General features: G+C 44.4%; 1 protein-coding gene and 1 non-coding gene across 2 annotated transcripts in view; one reads left to right on the forward strand and one right to left on the reverse strand.

Moving 5' to 3' along the window:
- Positions 1-14563: 14563 nt before the first annotated feature.
- LOC126547333 ((Lyso)-N-acylphosphatidylethanolamine lipase-like) overlaps positions 14564-22047 on the forward strand; it is a 129117-nt gene continuing 121633 nt past the window's right edge. The window contains exons 1-2 of the mRNA XM_055062696.2: positions 14564-14639; positions 16621-16725. Of these exons, the coding sequence (XP_054918671.1) occupies positions 16668-16725 (58 nt within the window). The 5' untranslated portion in view covers positions 14564-14639; positions 16621-16667. The remainder of the gene's footprint in view (positions 14640-16620; positions 16726-22047) is intronic.
- Positions 19620-19810, reverse strand: LOC126547486 (U2 spliceosomal RNA). Its single transcript, XR_007602735.1, has one exon. It is a non-coding gene; the product is annotated as a U2 spliceosomal RNA (small nuclear RNA).

Below are 22047 nucleotides of genomic sequence, written 5' to 3' on the forward strand. Positions count from 1 at the left end.
ACGGCGTTTGGGCGAAGTTCTGCAAGAGAAGAACTCAATTATTATGCGAACGCCTAGCAGATTAATCGAAGCATGTCTTAGTTTAAGCATGTCGAAATAGTTTTAGTTGATATGGCTGAACAGATTTTGAGCAGTTTTGAAAGTTCCCGGGCGATTCGTCGAAAAATTCGTCGAAATGAAAAAGCCAACGTTTCGTCGAAAAATTCTCGGACGGCCCTGCGACCCTTCCAAACAGCGACAATCTCTAAAAAAGCCCTACAGGCAGGGTAATTTCCCTACGATTGACAACACTGAGATTACATTTTCTCGGCTAATAATACATTTATCATTGAAGAAATGAATGGAGCGTTTCGGCAGGCTACAAGTCTGGCTGGATTTAGCGTTAGTTTTACTAAAGATTCCCAGGTGGTTGTTTGATTTCATTTCATTTGTTTACTTTAAACATCCCAAGGGGGGGGGGGCATACGTAAGGGGTGAGTGTACTGAAAGAAACAATAAAACACTGAGTATTTTGTCAACATGCACTCAGTAACATTAGCAGAAAAAGTTGATGCGCAGGTGATGGCTACGAAATCGTGAGGAAAGCCGTTCCAGTCTTTGGCTTCACGAAGGAAGAAAGATGCTGAAAAATTAGCAGGTCTTATACGTGTACGAGAAACCTGCAGTTGGTGACCAGTGTCGCGAGATATGTCTGCGGGTGGAGTGGTGCAAGGAGCCCTATTAAGTGATGAATAGAAAAGTTTGTGGAATGGACAAAGTGTAGCTGTGCGTCGGCGGGAAGATAACGTCCACAACCCAACTTCCGTTTTGAGGGCGGTAGCACTGGTTTCGTGAGAATAAGACGAGTGAATGAATCTGTCGGCACAATTTTGTACCGCTCCAAGGTCATCTACGAGGCGTGCTTGATGCGGAGGCCATATGACTGGCGCCTACTTTAGGTTCGAGCGAATAAGTGATTTATAGGCGAGTAGCTTAACATGTTTGGGCGCGTGACGAAGGTGACGTTTCAGAAAACGGAAAACTCTGTTTGCCAATGACATGACGTTAGTAATATGCGCATGCCATGGCAGATCGGTAGACAAAGTAACGCCTAAGTATTTTTTTTTTAATGCGAGGATAAATGCCTCAGGGCATACAAGGGTATGTGATGGGGGTGAATAAGGATGATTAAATGAATGAAAAAAGATTTGCTGACTTAATGAAGTCCAAGAGGGATCGATAATGCGGTCCCTGCGTCCAAGCAGTGTAATGGCTCAGATTATGCGGCGAGAGTCCCGCTGCTGCGAGGTGCCGGAGCCTCGTCGGTTTGAGTGCAGGGCAAACCCACAGCAGGTGGTGGATGTCGGCTTCAACATTTCGCGACTTGCAGAGTGGACACTCAGGACGAGGATATAGCGGGCGAAAGTGCGGCCACTTCCTAGTCACGGCAGGAGTGAGGGCTACCCCGACCCGGATCCTCCGAAGCGCAACCTCCTCTGCACGGTTAAGACCGCGGGGGAGGTTTACCGCACACGGAGGTATGAGAGCACGTGTGCGGCGCCGGAGGTGTTCCTTTCTTGTTAAAAGGAGGGTGGCATCATCTAGGTGAAAGAGTTGAGGCAGTGACGATGGAGAGGTCGCTAGACGGGTCGCAGAATCCGCACGGCTTTGGAAGCTTAGAAGGTCGCGTGGGATCCACTCGACAGATATTGGCTGCGGGATGCGTGCCGCCAGAAGATGGATCTCTTGGCATATGTCAGGGCTGCGACTGACGCGTCGCAGAAGCCGCGTCGCCTGGAGGGCATCAGTGCGGATGACGATGCGGGCCGTGGGGACCATGGGAAAGGCGGCTGCAGAGCACAATGCTTCTCGGATAGCAAGGAGCTCAGCACAAAAGGAGGAAGGAGGTTCTTGGACTTGAAACCGGGTCGTCTTATTAAGGGCAGGTGCGCATGGGCGATAAATTGCAGTGGTTGTTTCACAGCCCTTAATGCTTGCATCAACGTAAAGGACGATGGAGCCAAGCGGCAGGTGGGCATCTTGAGCTACAATTCGGTCACGAAGCGACGCCGCCGCGTGAGTTGATGTCGGGCGATGTATATCAGTTGGCTTGTTATCACTCAGTTGTACAAAACTCCAGGGAGGAAGAACTGGTGATGGTGGTGGTAGAAGCGAGTTCGAGAAAGCGTAAGCCCTGAGAGCACACGGTGCGTGTGAAAGGCTGGTCTTAAGCTTGCGAGCATCACGTCGCTGCTGCACCAGCTCATCTAGTGTGTTGAGCTGTGCATTTTCTTGGAGAGCCACGATCGGGGTGATGCGGTGAAGGCAAGTGATGACCCTCATTGCCTCGCGATTAACAGCCTCAAGGCGATCCCACTAATCAGACCCAACGTCTGAATTGCCTGCTTTTTAGCGCTGGAGAGCCAAGCAGTTCCGGTTCCCGACTCGTGTACCATCAGACCCAGAATTTTTATAGTTGAACATTGTTGAAGAGGGGTTCCGGACAGATGGAGACGAATGGGTGTTCCAGAGAGTTTACGCCGGTCCCAGCGATTGGCGACTGACATGTAAGCAGATTTGCTGACGGAAAGCCTAAGGCCGACCGAAGAGGCGTAAGTCGCCGTGATATCTAAAGCTGATTGAAGGGCAGCGGCTTGAGTCTGCAGGTCCTGATGAGTGCTCCATACCGTGATGTCATCAGCGTACAACAAGAACTTTATGTCGGGTACATCGTGCAAGCGCCATGCAAGCGGGATGAAAGCAATATTGAATAACGTAGGTAACAATACAGATCCCTGGGGTACGCCACGAAGAGGGACAAATGAGCCGACGGCGTTACCACTGAGGCGAATCGCAAAATGTCGGTCTTCAAGTAAAGATTTCACAAAATTCCGTACTCTAGGGGGAAAATGCAGCATGTCAATTGAAGCCAAGATGGCAGCATGACTGATGTTATCATACGCCTTTTCGACGTCCATAGCGAGGACAGTACGGACACTGTGGCTACGAGTTGACGATAAAACCGAGGATGCCAAGACAGCTAGCCCATCTTCAGTACCTATGGATGGACGGAAGCCAATTTGAGCAGGGTGGTAGAAACCGTGGTGCTCTAGCCACCACGACATGTATTTGAATTATGTTATTGGTTGTATAGGTCCCTTAGCAACTACGTAGTGTAAAGTTGCGGGACACTTATGGCGGGCCATAGAAATAAGTTTACATTTAGCCAGGTTAAGAGTCTTTAGCCACCGGTTGCACAATTTCTGAACACGGTCAGAATCATGCTGAAGATTTACTGCGTCGAAATTGTTAGGAACTGATCGGTAAATTACACAATCGCCAGCGCGAACATTCAGATTTGGCAAGTTAAGTGTTGAGGGAGGTCGCCAATGCATATTAGAAATCACTATCATTATCATTATATAAATCACTATATATTAGCTGTCACTATCTCCGCGTCTCAATGTGGTCCGTAGAGTTGCAAGTGAGCAATGGGGAAATCACCCTTCTTCAATGATCAGGCTGCACGATGTACTAGTGACGAGTGGAATAATGTACCAGCTCCCTTTAATTTCCCCCTCGCTATCACAGCTGGAACGACTTAAGGTTTTGCACAGAAAGGGCCTAAGGAGGGCTCTTGGCGTTCCTCAGACTGCTCCTAACAATGCAGTTCTTTATGAGTCTCTATCGAGACCTCTTAGCCTAGTCGCTTCACAAAGGTTATTGATGCAAATTGGCCGCCTCAAACAGACGATAGCCGGGCGAGCCCTTCTACAGCGCTTTCGAAAGAGAGCTGAGTCCCGAGCATACTTGGCCCTTAGTACTCTTGGTTACCTGGGCCTTGACGCTAGAGGTCGAACTAAGAGGTTGAAACCACCTTGGTCATTCACGAGCCGCGATTGTTCGTTGACAATTCCTCACGTTCGTGCTAAGCGGAGTTCTCCTTTGGCGGCAACACGTTCGCTCGTACTGGAACATCTTGAAACTGAATATGCACGTCATCTTCAAATTTTTACTGATGGCTCTGTGGACAAGGTCAGAGGATCTAGTGCAGCTGCTTTTCAGATTCCCTCTTTGAAGTATGATTGGTCGGTTCGCTTCACTGCAGTCGTGTCCTCCACAACGGCCGAAAGCGTTGCCATTGAGGCAGCTCTAAAGAAGCTACGGTTTTGTACGCCTCAACCTGTTGTCATTCTTACAGATTCGAAATCCGCCCTTCAAAGGTTAGAGCACGGGTTCCCTACTGATGCCTTATGTCTTAGCTCCCTACGCTCGGTGCACAATCTCCATATCAAAGGCTTTTCCATACGTTTTCAATGGGTGCCCTCACACATAGGTATCAAAGGCAACGAGATGGCGGACAGCCTCGCACATAGTCTGGGAATCCATTGAGAAAAGTGCCTCAAGAGGACAAGAGACTCTTCAGAGAAGCGGTGTTGTGCCACTTCAATTCTTTGTGGAGCTCACCTCACAAGCCATGTGTGACCAAGGGTCTCAAAAGAAACCAAGCCAATTTACTGCTCCGCATTCGCACGGGCTCTGCTCGTACCCCTGCGTGGATGTACACGACTGGCCTGGCGTTGTCTCCATTATGTTCAACGTGTGGTGTATGCGGTGACATGGAACATTACCTTATGTGCTGTACTCTGTATAACGCGGAAAGGAGTGCGTTATTCGGGTCCCTCAAGAAGACAGGAATTCCCCACAGTTCTCTTCAGGACATTGTTTTCCCGCGCGGGAACCAGTTGTGTAGGAAGGAGGTTTCTCGCCTTCTTTTAAATTACCTGCAGGACACGGATTTGGCCTGCACATGGTGACCTTAGGAGTGACTATTTGTAGTTGTGAGGTCCGTGTCTGATTTATGTGATTTATTTATTTTAAGTGTCGCTACGGTGGAGCAATTGCCGGCAGCCACTGCAGGGCTAATTTCACCAGTAGCCTACAACCACTCAACTCAACTCAACTCAACTATATTAGAAATAGGAGACGGCTTATAACAACACTTTGGGCGCATCAAATGTTACAGGAACAGGGTCAAAAACGAGAAGAAAGGGGGTTGACCGAGGGGCCCGATTTTTATTAGTCATATCATAAGAAGCCAACAAACACTGACACCAAGGACAACATGTGTTGTTCCCCTATGTTGTCCTTGGTGTCAGTGTTTGTTGGTTTCTTATGATAGGTACAGGGTCAGACGCATGGTTATTAACAAGCACGTGTTGAGATCGGTTGAACAAGAATTCCTTGTCGTAGTTTAAGTTTAACTGGGCAAGTTTTTGTTTATGTGGCACTTTATCAAACGCTTTTTGATAATCTAAGAAAATGGGGTGAGTTTAATTGTATGGTGGCGTCGAGGTTAACATGCAAGTCATGAAGGAAAATGGCCAGCTGTGTCTCTCACACTTCTTAGCCATTCACTAGAGCATCTTCGTCGCTCACAGAGGCCATAACGTTCCACATTATGCATCGATTTCTTTGGCCCTATTCTACTCTTAGCATCTACTGCTCCCGACCGAACGAGTCTGATTGGTAGCCCAGGCGGTACCCGCTCTGTCGGGTATCGTTGCATTATTCCTGCCCAGACGTCGCTCTAGGGCGTAAAGACTCAAATCAAATCATCTGAAGAAACTAGAATATTATTCTTGTTGCACTGCAGTTCTTGCGAATTCATTCTTTCTGCGGACGATCAGAGAAGGAAATAGTCTCGATTTCTATATTGTGCAATGCTCGTCTTGCATATATTTTGTAGCTGCAGTAAGAAAACACTTGTCATCGGTACGTTAAGTTATGCGTGTTGCTAATTTTGATTATATTTTATATGCCTCCTTGTTTTGATTGCGCCATTGCAGCTCTGTTTTCTGTGAACCACCAGGTTGTGTTAAATCAAAAAGGAATCCTGAATTTCCTACTTGTGCTTACAGCTTTGTCGAAGGCTAGCAGTAATAAATAAATAAGTAAATAAATAAATAAATAAATAAATAAATAAATAAATAAATAAATAAATAAATAAATAAATGTAGTCGTGCTGTTTCCTTCTACGTTCTTGGTTGTTATGTTTGATGTTATATTGCTTAACTTCGCTCCATATAAAGTCTATTCTTACTTCATTGGCTCGAAGTCACCTGACAGCCTGTTTTTGGTAATGTTAGATCGGCACTGAGCCGCATCTGTGACCCTTCACAGCAAGCTAGCCCGTAGTTTTTCCAACTCAGGTGTTAGTTTTTCATATTCGATCCCATAGATAAAATGAATATCCTCCGCATCTGTGCTTAAAGTGGATTAAAAATGAGACGTACGAGAAGTGGCGAGCAGGATCCAGCCGGAATAATAAGTGGAAAGCTTTTAACTATGATGGCTTTTTATCGGTTCTGCGTGACAAGAAAATGCCGTGCTCATAAGATGAAAAGTCATGTTGTATACACACATGGCCTTTCATCTCTTGCCACACACATGCTTATTGACGTTGTTGCGGCAATAAATGTTGCACGAAACCGTCAGCTTCCCACGAACAAAATCTAACAATTGGATGTGCCCAGTAGCAGGAGGGGAATATTTGTGTGTGTATCAACGAGTGAAGAGTTGCAGAGTGACTACGTTCAGAAGACGGTCAAGGTCACCGGATTGCAGCCAATATTGCAAGAACAGTTTAACTAGGTGACGACTTGGGCATGTTGGTACTGCATTACCGATGGTGAATTAGCGTGGAAACAAGAAAGGACGAGAACAAGTGCTAAACTTTCAACTGATTTTATTTCACATATAAACGGGCAGAAGTTATATTCAGCTGAACGAGACACGCGAAAAAGGTTCACCACAAAAGGAAAAAACGAAAAAAAAAAAAGATAAATTTATGCAGATCCCCTCGAACTGTGCAAATAGATGTTATGCAAAGCATTTTGCGGGTATCTGGCTATCCAGCATCGTTTGGGGTTCCACAAAGCGTTACCAGGTGGAATAACTTGTTTGTGTGAGGCGAGGAGTTGTGTGCGTGACAGGAGCGTGTATGGGACGACAGCAGCAAGACGACGGTGACGGCGTTCGTATGACGGCAACGGCATGCTTCTACTCCGGCCATTCGACACAAGTTCACGGCATGCCGATTGTGTGGCTCTGCCTAGTTGTAGGTACTGGACGGGTGTAAGGGAGAGAAACACTGTTAGTGACGCCATCTACGACTAAGTGTTATACAGATGTACTTACCTATGGTCTAATGTTGTGCGGCCTATGTTAAAATGACGGTGGCATTTGTACGCTGGCGAAGAAACTTAAAAGCTGTTCGACCTGGCCCAATTATGAAGCCGGCGCAACAGCTTCTACGTAGCCGTTAGCGCTAGCTGCTACGAGGAAAGGCCTGTTGAAAGTGGGCCGATCCCGAAAGCAATGCAGTCTAGCACAGCGTCTCGAAGCGCTAGCTGCTACGATAGATGAATGCGAGGGACTAGCACGTGACGCTCACGCCAAACGTCTCACAGACCTTTGGCACCAGAGAATTATGCGTGCGAGTGGCCCAATGGTTAGAGCGTCCGGCTGCTGTGCTAGGAGACAGAGGATCGATCTCACCATTTGACACTTGAGTTTCTTTTACGATGAAGCTTTTTGAGGTGAACCCTACAGTGGCTTTCCTGACCGTGACTCCTGCAGCTGCTGTCTTGCCGAATAGATCACACACAGGATATCAACCATATAACGATTCGGCTAATATAAGTATCCTTGTCTGTACTACCCCATGTTCCGGTGGCCGGCTCTGTTCCCTGCGGAATTGCGCAGTGAAACAAGAAACGGTGCCTAAGTATTCTCAGTGCAACAAGTATACGCCTCAAAGAGCACGATTCCTTCCTTGAAGCGAAGCTTTGTATGCCTTCTTTCCCAGTGGTTGGAGCGTCTGCTCGGTCGACTTCTTGCCGAGTAATGTGGGCTGGCCGCAGAGATGGCGGGATGAAAAGTAGGGCGATCCCGGAGGCAGTGTTATTCCGCAGTCACGTGGTTAGCGTGACGGGACCGTGTCTCCGCGTCTTGTTGATTTGCTTTCTCGGCAAATAAACAACACGCTGTATGCTGCAAAACGCGTTCAAGAAGATGAACAGTGTAATTTATTTAGCAATTTAGTTAGCCGCTACACGAAAGCTTCGTTTTTCATAAATAAAAAAGAAAGAAAGAAATGTGCGTTGAAGAGGCTCTAAACGAGGTGAGACAGGAATCCACCTACTTATCTGCCTACCCTGCATGCCCTGCCCTGCTGCCTGCCTCTGCGGAAACGCTTAGCCGACTAGGAATGGTCGGGTTTCGCCATGCCTCGCCATGCGACGGGTGGATGCAGTGACGACAGCTTTTAACAGGACGAAATGTTATTTGAGGAACGCAAGTCCTTTGTCGGTTCTTGGGTCAGGTTATTTTCTTTTTCGAGATAAAGCAATTCGTAGGTTATTATTATTATTATTATTATTATTATTATTATTATTATTATTATTATTATTATTATTATTATTATTATTATCAAAACGGGGATCTTGGATCTGCCCGGCATGTAAGACGCAAGCCGTCAAGCAACCTGCAATGGGTAATAAATCGGATGATGGAGCACTAGAACAACAACTTTTGACTGTAAACGATAAACTGGACCGGCTGACGACTACGGTCGAAATGTTGGCTAGTCGAGTGGAAGAACTTCTGACCTTCAAAGCTATTGGAGAAAGAACTGCACAAACTGTTCTGCACATACAGGGGTCGCTCGATTTCCTTGCTGTTAAATATGAATCGGTGTCGTCCACTGTAACTGCGAACCAAATAGCAGTCGGTGAACTTCGCACGCAAGTAGATACACTCTCCGCTAAGATTTTTGCCCAGGCTGAGCTGCTTGAGAAGGTTGGCTCTGAACTTAGCGAATACAGCAATACAGCCATGCAATACAGCAATACAGCCAACGCTGCAATATTGAGATTCATAGCCTGCAATATAACCCCAACGAGGATTTGCCTTCCTTCTTGTCAGGACTGGCCACGAAGCTAAACATTTCCGAACTCAAACCGACCGATGTTTCTGCCGTTCACCGACTTCCCGCACGGAGCAATACCATTCCTGTAATCCTTGTGCACACTGTCTCGGCCAAACAGCAATGGCTCGCTGCACGAGGAGTCTTACGTGAGCTTGCTCATGATAGCACCTTTCCGCGGCTTTACTTCAACGACAATCTTTCGCGTGCACAACGGGAGCTGTATCGGCTGGCAAGGCAGAAAGGCAAAGAAAAAATTTTAAAATTTGTTTGTACCAAAAACGGCAGGATACTGGCTAAGAGGGATGAAGATGCACCTATTCTGTATATCAGTAAGTCATCTGATCTCGAGAGTATTGCATGAGCATGAGCAAAGATGCCTTCAAGACATGTACTAATCTGAACGAGGTCTGTAGTTTCTTTCTAAATCCTAACGGTTGTGCCTTCCGTGCTGTTCACGTCAACATTCGCAGTATTAGAAAGCATTGGGACCATTTTCAGGCGTTAATTACTCCTTTGAACTCTTATTTCAATGCGATCGTGCTTACCGAGATTAACATTCCGTCCGCCTGCATCAATCAGTATCAGATAATTGGATACCAAGTTTTTCGTATACTCGGCCAATTAAAAGGGGAGGAGGCGTGGCAGTTTTCATCCGAGACACATGGGCGATAACTGAACTGACTTCCTCGTTTTCCCAAGCGGAAATTTTGGCAGTGCGTCTTTGCGCACCTTCCTTGTCGCTAATTCTGCTTGCGGTTTATCGCCCACCGTGTTGCAATTGTCGTGTATTCCTGGATGAACTGGATGCCGTCCTGGCCTCGATGTCGTCAATGGACCATGTTTGCCTAATTGGAGATGTCAACATAGATACGCTACGCGCTTCAGCGACGACAGTTAGTAATTATCTGGACGTCATTTCCAAATGGGGCTTGCAAAACACGATCTGTGAACCTACGCACGAAAGATACCTTGCTGGTCATCTTGTCACATCTTGCATAGATCATATAAATATACGTGCACATAACTTAAATCTGCCGTTATTGCAACGAAACTTGCTGATCATTACATGGTATGCTGCTCTCTAACAGATGACACTACTGACTTGGTAGCTCCAAACGAAATGAAACAAATCTCAATTGTTGACCCCTTGGCTTTCGACAAATTTGTAATGAATCACGACTGATATAACTTTTTGATGACTGTGCCTCCAGGCGACGCCTATGACAACTTTGTAACATTGTTCACTGATTTGCGGCTTGCAGCTACACGGGTCTGTAAAATCAAACAACGTAACTTGGACCAAAAATGGATGTCGACAGAAATACTCGTGGCAATAAAAGCAAAAGACTTGTTATGGATTCAAACAAAGAGAAGTCCTAAATGTACTGCTTTGCGGCTTCTGTTCAAAGAGCTTCGAAATAAGGTCAGTGGTATGATACGTCTAGCAAAACGTAATAACATACGAGAAAAATTTACGGACGCTCGTTGTGACAGCAGGAAAACATGGTCTCTAACTAACAATCTTAGAGGTGGTGATGTAAACGCTAATCGCCATGTTGATTTGATGTCTCGTTTTTCTTCAAATGGTACTGCCACCGCTAATGATTTTAACTCATTTTTTTTCAAAAGTGTCTGGTGTTGTGAAACCTCATCGAGATATTTGCACATTGCAAACTAGTATTTCAGAATCCGCCTTTCTTCCCATGTTTTCGGAACATGGTCTGAAATCAATCCTTTTCAGTCTAAAACCAAATAGGTCTCCAGGAATTGATGGTATTTCAATATTAGAGCTGCGCAGAACTTTCGAAGCAATAAAACATGTGCTACTACTCATTTTAAACAATATTATTACCACTGGTATCATTCCCGATAATCTGAAAAATGCGCTGGTCATTCCTCTTTTTAATAGTGGCGCACGCAACAATATCGAAAACTACCGGCTTATTTCAATCCTCTCATGCATTGGAGGCAGATATTGGAAAAACATCTGCTCAAGACAATGAGCAGCTTTTTAAACAATCATGGCCTGTTATCTTCTAGCCAGCATGGCATTGTGCCGAATCGGGGTACGCAGCTGCTGCTCGAAGATTTTTCCGATGCACTAAACTCTGCGTTTGAACACAATCAGATTGCTTGTGCACTGTTTCTCGACGTCCGTAAAGCGTTTGACAGCGTCTATCATAGCATACTACTAACCAAACTTGCTTTGCTAGGCTTTCGGGGTGCGTTTTTGTGGCTTCTGAAAAACTTTTCTCACGGGCACCAACTTGTGTCTATTGGAAAATTTCGTAGCAACCTAACCGAAATTAAAGGTGGCGTCCTCCAAGGTTCAATTTTAAGTCCGTTATTATTTAATTTATATTTCAACGATTTATCTAAAGTTGTGAACGTCAAATTATATCAGTATGCTGATGACACTGTCCTTGTTTCATACGCTCGAAGTTACACTGACGCCATCTCTTCTTTACAAATGGCTACAACAAAAGTGATGGACTGGTTTCGGAATAATTTAGTCGATATCAATGCGTCCAAAACTCAACTAATCTGTTTCCACAGCCCTGTCAAGCAAGTTACCCTATCGTCCCCATTATATTTGCACTCATCACATTGCAATCCTTGTTCCTGTGACCCTGTGCAATACGCTTGTTCAATTAAATACATTGGTCTTCTTTTTTTGACAGTGATTTATCCTGGAACTCTCATTTCGCACATATTTGTCAAAAACTCCGCGCAGTGTCATGTGTTTTGTATAATATTAAATTTTGCATGCCATTGTCTGTCCGAGAACTTGTAGTACATGCCTTATGCTACAGTGTAATCCGGTATGGGATATCTACAATATGGTCATGGCGCTCAACATTTGGTAAACCGGGTCAATTCCGTCCTTCGTGGTATTCTGAAGCATGTTGCATATGATGTCTCCCCCAAATCTGATGTGTTCAAAACTTTGTCTTTACCTGATTTCAATTCTTTGCTGCTAGAAACTGTTGTCTTAAAGCGTTTTTGGATAAGCCAGTACAAAATTCCTTATGTGCCTGTTCGTTGCCGGAGACCAAAGAATCCTTATGTTACACCCCGCTGTAAGACGAGATACGGTCGAAGACTCCGTAGCTATTATGTCCCAGCAATGGTTAATTTTCTTCCCCAAAGCATACAAGATGTGCAGACGAAATATGTTCTCAGAAAAGCTCTTAGACACATTAACGCGTGATCGGAAGCCTGTCATGTGTGTGTGTTTTTCTTCACTGTTGTTTACAAACTAATAACGTGTTACTGATGGCTCTGTCGCTGTCTGCCAGGCACTGCCGTTCAAGCCCACTGCGGCTTTGGCAGGCCCGCTTCTTGCACTGTATTATTCTCAAGCTATCAAGAAAGTATTATTATTATTATTATTATTATTACTATTATTATTATTATTATTATTATTATTTGCTTACTGGCATCCTAGATGTTGAAAATTTGAAAACACGCTGCTTGCCTTGCAAATGAGCTCTATGAAAATCCGCAAGGGGGGGGGGGGGGTTGTAGATGAGAGGAAAAGAAAAATGTCATTCAGCCGACTATGAACACGAAGCCACAAAAGAAAGAGGTTTCTCAGAAAGAAAGCTTCGCAGTTGACGAAATATTCATCGTGGTCTGGGCATCGAACCAGAGCCCAACGCCGTTGGGCGGTCGCTCAACTATGCACCATGTAGCTTCGAGCTACTCTGCTGCATTGCAAGTTGCTACGTATGCTATATGATAATTCCGCATGTACACTGCTATGTTGCACCATTGCTAATTCCCTTCTGCACAAAGTTACAAAACCGCGTAGCACCTGTTACACGGCTGCTGTTCCTTCGAAAATGGATAGTCGGTTAGACGATAGATCCGAGTCTGAGTCGTTTAGAGAGGATAAACCGTTCACAGAAATATCTCGAAACGTGGCGTCGTGACTTTGCGATGCAGAAAGCCACACTGCTGCATTTTATCGTGTCCACTGGCCTTTACTGCATGTGACTGTGTGACCAACTCTCGAGTGTGTACGTACGTGGATCAACACTCTCTTTTCCCATTCATTTTTTGTCCCTTCTTCACCTTCCCCGGCTTAGGGTATCCCTGCGGAGTCAGTTCTGGTTGACCTTTACCCTGTCTGCTCTCTCTGTTCACGCACGAGTAGTGTAAATAAATAATAAAATATTTTTGGTGCTAAGTAATTGCTGGTTATAATTATTTATTCGTATGCTAATTAGTTGATTAATTAATACATCAAGATGCCTCAAGTTAGTAAGTAGTACGTGAGGGACAGGCATAATTTACAGCTTGATTCCTTCTATATACAGCTCTTCAAAGCGTGGTAGGTTGGGACGACTGCACGACATCGGAAAGAAAGTCGTTCACTCCTTCACTATTTGTACGGAGAAGGACCGAAATGAACTGGAGTACGGTTGTACCAGGTATAAATAGCCTAGGAATCAAGAGAGGCTCAAGAAACCATGGTCGATATCTTGTAGCGCGTGCAGAGCGCCTGCTCCTCCGTCCCATGCTTTACGATTCAGTTTGCCTAGCTTGTGTACCATACGCCGGTTGTCACAAGAAGCCAACATACACAGACACCAAGGAAAACATAGGGGAAATCACTTGTACTTACCGATTGAATTAAAGAAATTATAAATTAATTGCAATGAAAGTGGATGAAAAAACAACTTGCCGCAGGTGGGGAACGATCCCACGTAATGCGAAGACGTGGGACTTGGTGTCTTTGTTGGCTTCTCATGATATGATTATTAAAATCGGGCCGCTCGGTTAACCCCCGTTCTTTACGCCGGTTAAGAAACAGTCAGCGGAAAGTTATAGCTAATCTTCGTGCGGAAGTTGAATGTAAGCGTGAAATTATTCTTTATTGTTTCGCCGCTACCTGTCGCGATTGCTCAGTGGCTATGGCGTTCGGCCGCTGAGCACGAGGCCGCGGGTTAGACTCCCGGCTACGGCGACCGCACTTCGACGCGATGCAAGAACGCTCCTAGATTTTGGTGCACGTTGGATGCCCCCGGGTTGTCGTCGAAGACCCCCGGCCGTCTCTCATAACCCACTGAGCAGTTTCGAGGGATTAAACCCACCAATTTAATTTCAAAGTTGCTGTTAAGAGGCATATGTCTTATCCCCCTATTCTGTATATAGTGTATGACAAAAAACAATAATAACATGCGTCAAGTGACTGCGCAAGTGAGCCGTTCTAATACAAGGTGGTGCCAAAAAGTTTCGAGAGTGGCTGATGGTTGATTGGTTAGTTTGGGCTTAATGGCACAAAGGCAACTAGGGCCATGCTGCGCCAGACACAAGACAAAATGAAACGCAACGTTAGAGCAGGTAAACCTGTATTACATTATAGTTGGTGTAAATCTCCAGTTTTTTCTAAAAAGTCGGACAGGTTAGCAAATGGCACTAGGGGATCATCTGCTAGTAATAGGGCAGGGTGTAATGGAGTGTGCAAATTATACAGGCTGTGTAAAAACCTCCGTCTCAGTGTGTCGATGTGTGGACATGTTATTAGGATGTGCATGACTGTAAGAGTTTCACGACATTTTTCGCAGGTTGGCGGGTTTTCTTTTCGGAGGAAGAAATTGTGCGTCAGATGTGTGTGTCCAATTCGAAGTCGACACAAGATCACCTCGTAGAACCGTTTCTGGTGACTGCATTATTTCAACTCGCCAATTACTGGTTTAATAAGATGTAGCTTGTTTTCTGTACAATGGTCCCATTCGTGTTGCCACTTTGACGTTAAGGCCTTCCTAATGGCACGGATACTATCTTTATATGGAAGTGTTGTGTTTATTATGTCATTGTACGCTGCCATCGATGCGCATCTATCCGCTGCTTCGTTACCCGGTATACCAACATGGCTTGGTACCCAGCAAAATTTAATTGACCTGCCGTATTTGTTTATTGTTATCATGTTTAAGATATCCCCTATCAGGGGTTCACATTCGGATTTCGTGTGAAGAGCCTTCAGCGTGCTTAATGAATCAGTGTATATGATTGTGTTTTCGTGTTTTTAAGCGATGATCTTTTTAACCACAGTCCATATTGCATAGACTTCAGCTGTGTAGACAGAGGCGTGCTGTGGCAAACGAATACTTCTTTCCCAATGTTCTGTTATGGCCCCCACACCCACGTGTTCTTTTGTTTTAGAGCCGTCAGTGTAAAATTCCGTGTACTTTTGATATTTGTCCTGTAGAAAGCGGAATTCTTGTATAATGTGTTCGTGTGGGGTGTCTTTCTTCTTTAAATGTGTCAATGTCCAATCACATAACGGTGCGAAATCGTGCCACGGTGGCAAACGCTGTGGCTTTCTCGCAACCTGAAGGACTTCGCGAGGAATGTCATTCTCCCGAATATATTCCTCATATCGTAGGACAAGCGGCTTAATCATGTTTGCTTTGTTTGTTTAGTGTAAGCGATAGTTACACTGTGGGACAATGTTGAAGCATATGTGTTGTGGTGAGGACTGAATTCTGAGTACGTAAGAAAAAGTTAGTAGCACTCTGCGCTGCTGTCAAGGAGGTTCATTACAGTCAACATACAGACTCTGGACAGGCGATGTTCTGTAAGCACCACTTGCCAGTCGTAGTCCAAAGTTATGAACTGGATCTAGTCGTCGGGCGTAAGACTGTCTGGCTGAACCACAGATGATGCTACCATAAACTAACATGCTGCGCACCAAAGTACGGTAGATGCGTAGCAGGCATTCACGATCAGAGCCCCAGCGCTTCCGGGACAGGACTTTGAGGACGTTAAGTGCATTGTCCGCTTTTATTTTAACGCTCTTTATGTGAGCGAGAAAGTTCAACTTTTTATCAAACAGAACAACCAGAAACTTGTGTTCTTGTTTTACTGGTAGTGTGGCTTCTTGTAGCTTAAGGGTGGGATCTGGTTGTAGGCCTCTTTTTTATGTAAAGACAACACTAATAGTTTTTTCTTTTGAGAAACGAGAACCGTTTTCAGACGCCCACTGTGTTAGTTTGTTTAATGTAATTTGAATTTGCCGTTCGCAGGATGTCAGGTTCGATGCACGACACGCAATTTGTAGATCATCCACATATAAAGAATGCATTACACAGGATGGAATTACCTTATTGACCGAGTTCATTTTCACCACAAACAATGTTGTGCTTAATACGTATCCCTGAGGTACACCGTTTTCTTGAATAAATACGCGGGACAGCACCGTTCCTAAACGCACTTGGAATGTTCGATCGGACATGAAATCAGCTAGACATTTAAGCATTCTACCGCGGATTCCTAAATCTGCTAAGTCCCTTAAAATACCAAACCTCCATGTTGTGTCGTACGCCTTTTCTAGATCAAAGAAAACTGTGAGACAATATTGCTTGTGTAGAAAGGCCGCACGTATCTCGTGTTCTAGCCGGACTAGGCGGTTCGTTGCCGAGCAACCTTTCTTGTACCCACACTGATGGTTATCTAGCAGGTTCTCCGTTTGAAGGACGTATGCCAATCTTATGTTTATAATGGCTTCATAAGACTTTGCCAGACAACTTGTGAGTGCTATAGGCCTGTAGCTGGTTGCTGTTGTGGGAGGTTTTCCAGCTTTCAAGAAAGGGATAATGATGGCTTTCTTCCACTCTTTCGGCATTTTTCCCGTTTCCCAGATTCTATTAAAAAACCGAAGCAAGGTTTCAACTGCATCAGGAGATATATGAGCGAGCATTGCGTAATGTACACTGTCCGGACCAGGTGCTGTTTTTTTGTCAGTGGTGAGTACTCTATTGATTTCCGGAAGTGTTAAGGGGGCATTATACAATCTCTCTGAACTTCCAGTGCTCGGAAGTTTGAGTTTTTCTGCTGATTGCTTATGGTTTAGAAATGCAGCAGAGTAGTTCTCTGAGCTTGATATATCATGAAAATGCTGCCCTAATATGTCTGCTTGTTCTTCTATATTTGTTTGCGTGCCTGGAGGTGAGAGTATGGGGATAGTGTAAGAAGCGTAGTCGCCTGTAAACTTACGAACCTGATCCCACATTTGTTGGGATGTTATTGAGCTATTTATAGACGAGGCATAATTTTTTCCATGACTGTCTTCCGGCTTGTCTGCGTGTGTAGCTGGCTTTCGCTTTTGCTTTTTTGAAAGAGAGTAGATTATCTTGTGTTGGGTATCGCCGAAAGATACCCCACGCTATGCTTTGTAGTTTTTTTGTTTGCGTACATTCCTTCGTCCACCAGGGTATTAGGTTTTTTCTTCGGAAGCCAGACGATTGTGGGATTGTTTCTGCTGATGCAGCAAGTATACAGGCGGCGATCTTGTCATTCATATCGTCTATGGTTAACTCTTCTGATATGTTATCCAGAGTCGCTTTTTCAGTAAAGAGAGGCCAGTCTGCTAGATGGAGTTTCCAACGGGGTGGCCTCAGTGGGATGGTAGGAAAAGGAGATGTTCGTTTAATGATAGCAGGCATATGGTCACTACCATAGGGGTTCGCAATAACACTCCACTGAAAATCGCCAAAAAGAAATGGAGAGCACAGTGACAGATCTAGGCAACTCATAGCTCCTGTGATTGGGCAGTAGTAAGTTGCCGCACCGGTGTTTAAAAGGCATATGTCGTTTGTTAGGATAAAATCTTCAAGTGTTTGACCCCTGGTGTCAGTTGTTCTTGACGAAAGTAATTTATGTGCATTCAAACACTGTCGCCTCCGAAATACTCCTCTTGCGAAGCAATACAGCGCCCCCAGCGTTCCTGCCACTTCGGGAATATGTGCTGGACGTGTTCCTTTCGGAAGGAGTCGAGCAGCCTTCTGCGATTCGAACTTGGTTTAAGCGATCGTGTCAAAATGACGACCTTAGGTTTCTTTAATTTTGAAAAAAAGACCGTAATAAGCGGTCCGAAATAAGGGAAGAACAGTATAATTGACATGCAATGACACATGACTTTAAAAATGAAGGTATACATAAAGCAATTATTGAACACATTACGAAACAAGTGGAAGGCTTTCTTCTAGAAAGTTTTAAAATGACTGAAGAAAGGAAACTGACTCTTTTATGACGGCAATGTTGGATGGCAATGAGTTCCAGTCTGTAATTGATCAGGCTGACGGTAAGTTCTGATACTTGTTCGTGCGTGCAAATATTGGGCAAGCTTTACAGCAATGGTCGAGTCATGATGAGGTATGAGGTGCTGTCAGTATATGCACAAGCGCAAACGGAGCATTACTATGGAATAGTGAATAAAAAAATGATAGCCGGGAAAGCTTTATGCGCATAGTAAGTGGATTGACATTAAGGGATTCTTTCAAAGCGGATACGCTTTGGTACCGTGCATATGATGATATAATGAAACGGGATGTTCTGCACTGCTTCGAGCATATTTGTAAGAGGAGCTTGGTGGAGATGCCCTATAACGGAAGCAACTTCCAAAGAAAACCGTATTATTGAAATATACGCAAGGAGTATGGCCCCTTCATTAGCAAGATGTAACCGAAGTTTCAGAAGTCCCGGTTCCCTAAAGGCCTTAGAAATGATGTGCCCTATATATGGGCTGTCCAGTTTAGATTTGCTATAACAGTAACACCTAAAAATATTAGCATTAGAGGAAAACTTATCATGTTTTGTTTTGTGTACGTTTATATTCATTTGCCATCTATTAAACCATTCTGAAAGCAAAAAGAGATACATCTGTAGGGCGTCCACGTCCGAGGGATTAATTATGGTTTCATACACTACACAATCGTGGGCAAAAATACTGATTGAAGAAGTTATGTTTGAAGCGATGTCATTTATGCGTAGATATTAGAAATAGTAGAGGGCCTAACACAACCCCTCGAGGCACACCTGATTTAACCATGCTGAACTGGAAATATAATTGCCTAGTTTAACTGTCTGCATTTTAATATATAAAACTTATTCGATCCACCACTTTCTATTTAGGTCGAGCTGCAAATTGAGAATTTTAAGCATTAAACGCTTATGTATTACCTTAACAAAGGCTTTCTCAAAGTATATAAAAAGGGCGTCGACTGAGAAATGATTGTGCAAAGAGTAATGAAGGTCTGTTACTATCTCGTATAGTTGCGTTTGAGGTAATTCTTTTAGGAAGCCATGTTGATTGTTGAATGAGAAGTCGTTCAGAATATGTGTGTAAAGAATATGCTTCATCAGCTTGCAGCAAACAGATGTAAGGGGAGTTGGTCGTTAGCTGTTCGAACCAGTCTTTACACCCGATTTAAATATTGGTAGGATATAAGTGGATCATCAGTCCTCTGGCACACGAACCTGAGTCGAGGGATTGCTGGAGTATCGACGAAACTAACTGTGGTGAATGCCAACAAGTTATCATCAAAAGTTCAGAACTGATGCAGTCGAACCCCAGGCTTGTGTTGAGCGCAAACGGTCGATTTTACAGGCTACACCGTGTGCTGACGTCACGCTAGGTGAAAAAGGAAATGAGATATTAGGTTCTGGAAGGTAGTCAGTGGGATTCGCAAGTGGCAATTCACCAGTAAATACGCGGGTAAAATGTTTATTAGATTCAGCGGTGCTACTTTCTGGTGATAAGAAATTTCCGCTTTCATTGAATAGTGACGGAGCTGGCTGATTGTTTTTACAGCAAAGCTGTATATGGCCAGTTTCCAGCGGGTCGATGTCCATAGACCAAAAACCGTGGGCCGATACCGAAAATAGTGGAATAACGGGCCGACCCGCGGCGGAGGTGAAGCAGGCTTCAAGCACTCCGCCAACTTGCAAAAATAAGTTTAATATATTGGGTCCAAATACAACCCGTATCAGGTATATTAAGCTGCAGGAACAAAACTTCACTTTGACCCGCGTCGGCCATGTCTAAGTTAGAACCGCCCTCTCTTTGTCGGTGTTCCAAGCGCTTGCGTATCTCCTTTCCTTTCCTTCCGCTCTCCCCTGGCGGCGGTCCCGTCGAAACGTCACGCGTGTCTAGTTTCCCCCGGCTCCTCGGGCCGGTGCTCCCGTCGTCCAAGCGAATGTATATAAAAATCACGGTAAATCAGTTCGTGCCTTTGTTCAAAATTCTGTGTCACCTCTGTGTCGTATGCTAAACAGCTTCGCTGGCCATCCACCTTCATAGACTGGAATGTCTCATTATTTTTGGCTTTATAACGTTCCAAATTTCTTTCAGATTGGTTTTTAAGATACTGGAAAGAGTAAAATTAAAGTAGTTTTCTTTACCTTCAATAATAAAATTTTCAGTTACCTTCGAAATCTTTCTGTAGTTTTGCCAGTCTAAGTAGTTTAAGTCTAAGTAGCCTTTCTGTACGCTGTCTTTTTGTTTGTGCTACTTTTGACATCTCGCTTGAACCACGGATATCATACTTCGAGGTCATGGTCACGTTTTGGAACGCAGCATTTTCTTATTTCTTTTAGATTTATTGCGAAAAACAACGCCAATTCTCTTTAGTTGAACGATTTGTAAAGTTTAGAAAGTCAGCACAAAACGTGCCTAACATATGAATAATTTTTAAATTTTCCGCACACGCATAATTCAATATGCGCTTTTTCGCTTGAAATTTCTCGACATGGGAACGTGAGACTGAGCAATGCACAATCTTGTGACCACTTTTTGTTCTAATACTCGGGTGGTGATGAGGTCGGGTTGATTTGTTAAAACTAAGTCCAGAACATGATCACCACGAATATGTTCGTGTACATGGTGGGTTAGTTTGCGAAACTGGAGTGATTGGAGGAACTGCAAGCATTTAAATCGATTAGTGTGGGACGTGACTTGACATGATGACCAGTAAACGGAAGGGTAGTTGAAATCGCCGCCGAGAATAAGGAAACGGTTTGGATACCTGTTTAAGATGTTATCTATCGCTTCGTTAAGATTAACTAACTCCGGATGGCTACCAGGTAGTCGATACCAGGCACCTATGATGCATTTATTATGGCCAAGATCCAGAGACATGAGAATTATTTCGAGGGGTGCATCAATGGCAACAGCAGAACTGTAACTTCGATCGTTAATCGCGGTTTTCACTACCCCTCCCCGAGAGAAAGGTTTGTTTTTTTTTCATAAATTGCAAATGAGGGAAGCCAAATGTAGCTGCTGTATACCTACGCCGTCTGATAGCCAGGTTTTCATACCGATAGTGATGTCAATTGAGCAAGCATGCGAGGTAGCTTTTAAAACGTCAAGCTTACGATATAATTTGCAAAAGTTCGCCAGAGGCACTGAAGCTGAATTCGCAACATGGGAAGCTGTGGGCTGTCATCGGGTTGTGTTGGACGTCCTAGCAGAAGCCTCGATGACAGCGTTTGTACTGTACGTGGCTGGATCATATTGCTAAACTTTGTCATGCATGTTAAGCTTGTTAAATCGCAGCTTGAAGCTTGTTAACAGAAAAACGTTCGTTGTTTTCGCGATTGCTGTTCGCGAATTCGCACAGCTTTTTCCGTGCTAATTGAACGTTAGGTGAGAAGTCTTTTTTTCTTTTTTACGTCGATGCAGACTTTAGGGCAAGCCATGATCTTCAATTTGAATGCATCGCGCAGAGCTTCGGTCTTCGATTTTAAATTGAGAAATTGAACTATGTCGAGCCTGTCAAAAACTTGGTCGCCTTTTGCCGACACGTTTTGCCCGTTCGACGTCACCAGTTGTTATCTCGACGTGCGTAGAAAAAACAAATGTTCTTGACAATCTGTTCAGATGCATTCTATCCCTTCAAAACCTTAAACCTTTAATTGTAAGCTTATTCTTTCCCATAGGGTTATTCATGTCGCCGACAACGTCTGCCAGCTGATCGATCGTTTTAGAAATATTTTGCCTTGCTTCCTTTACAGAGTCAGCGACAGCTTCATTCTTGCTGATGCCTTTTTCAATAGTTGCAATGATGGCCCTTTATACTGGCAGTTTGCTAGAACATTAACAAATAGAACAAAATAACCAGAACCAGCACACGTTGCCTAAACGTGCACGCGAGAGTGTCGTCGAGGGTGAAGCCTATAGGCAAACAATTGCTAATTTCAAACTGAAGGTGCCACAACTTTGCACTTGCGTCAGACAGTGAGCGGGCTGCCTGCGCCTAAGCTCTCTAAAACGTGTCAAATCTGCGGCG

Source organism: Dermacentor andersoni, chromosome 1 (genome assembly GCF_023375885.2).
Source record: "Dermacentor andersoni chromosome 1, qqDerAnde1_hic_scaffold, whole genome shotgun sequence".
Taxonomy (NCBI): domain Eukaryota; kingdom Metazoa; phylum Arthropoda; class Arachnida; order Ixodida; family Ixodidae; genus Dermacentor; species Dermacentor andersoni.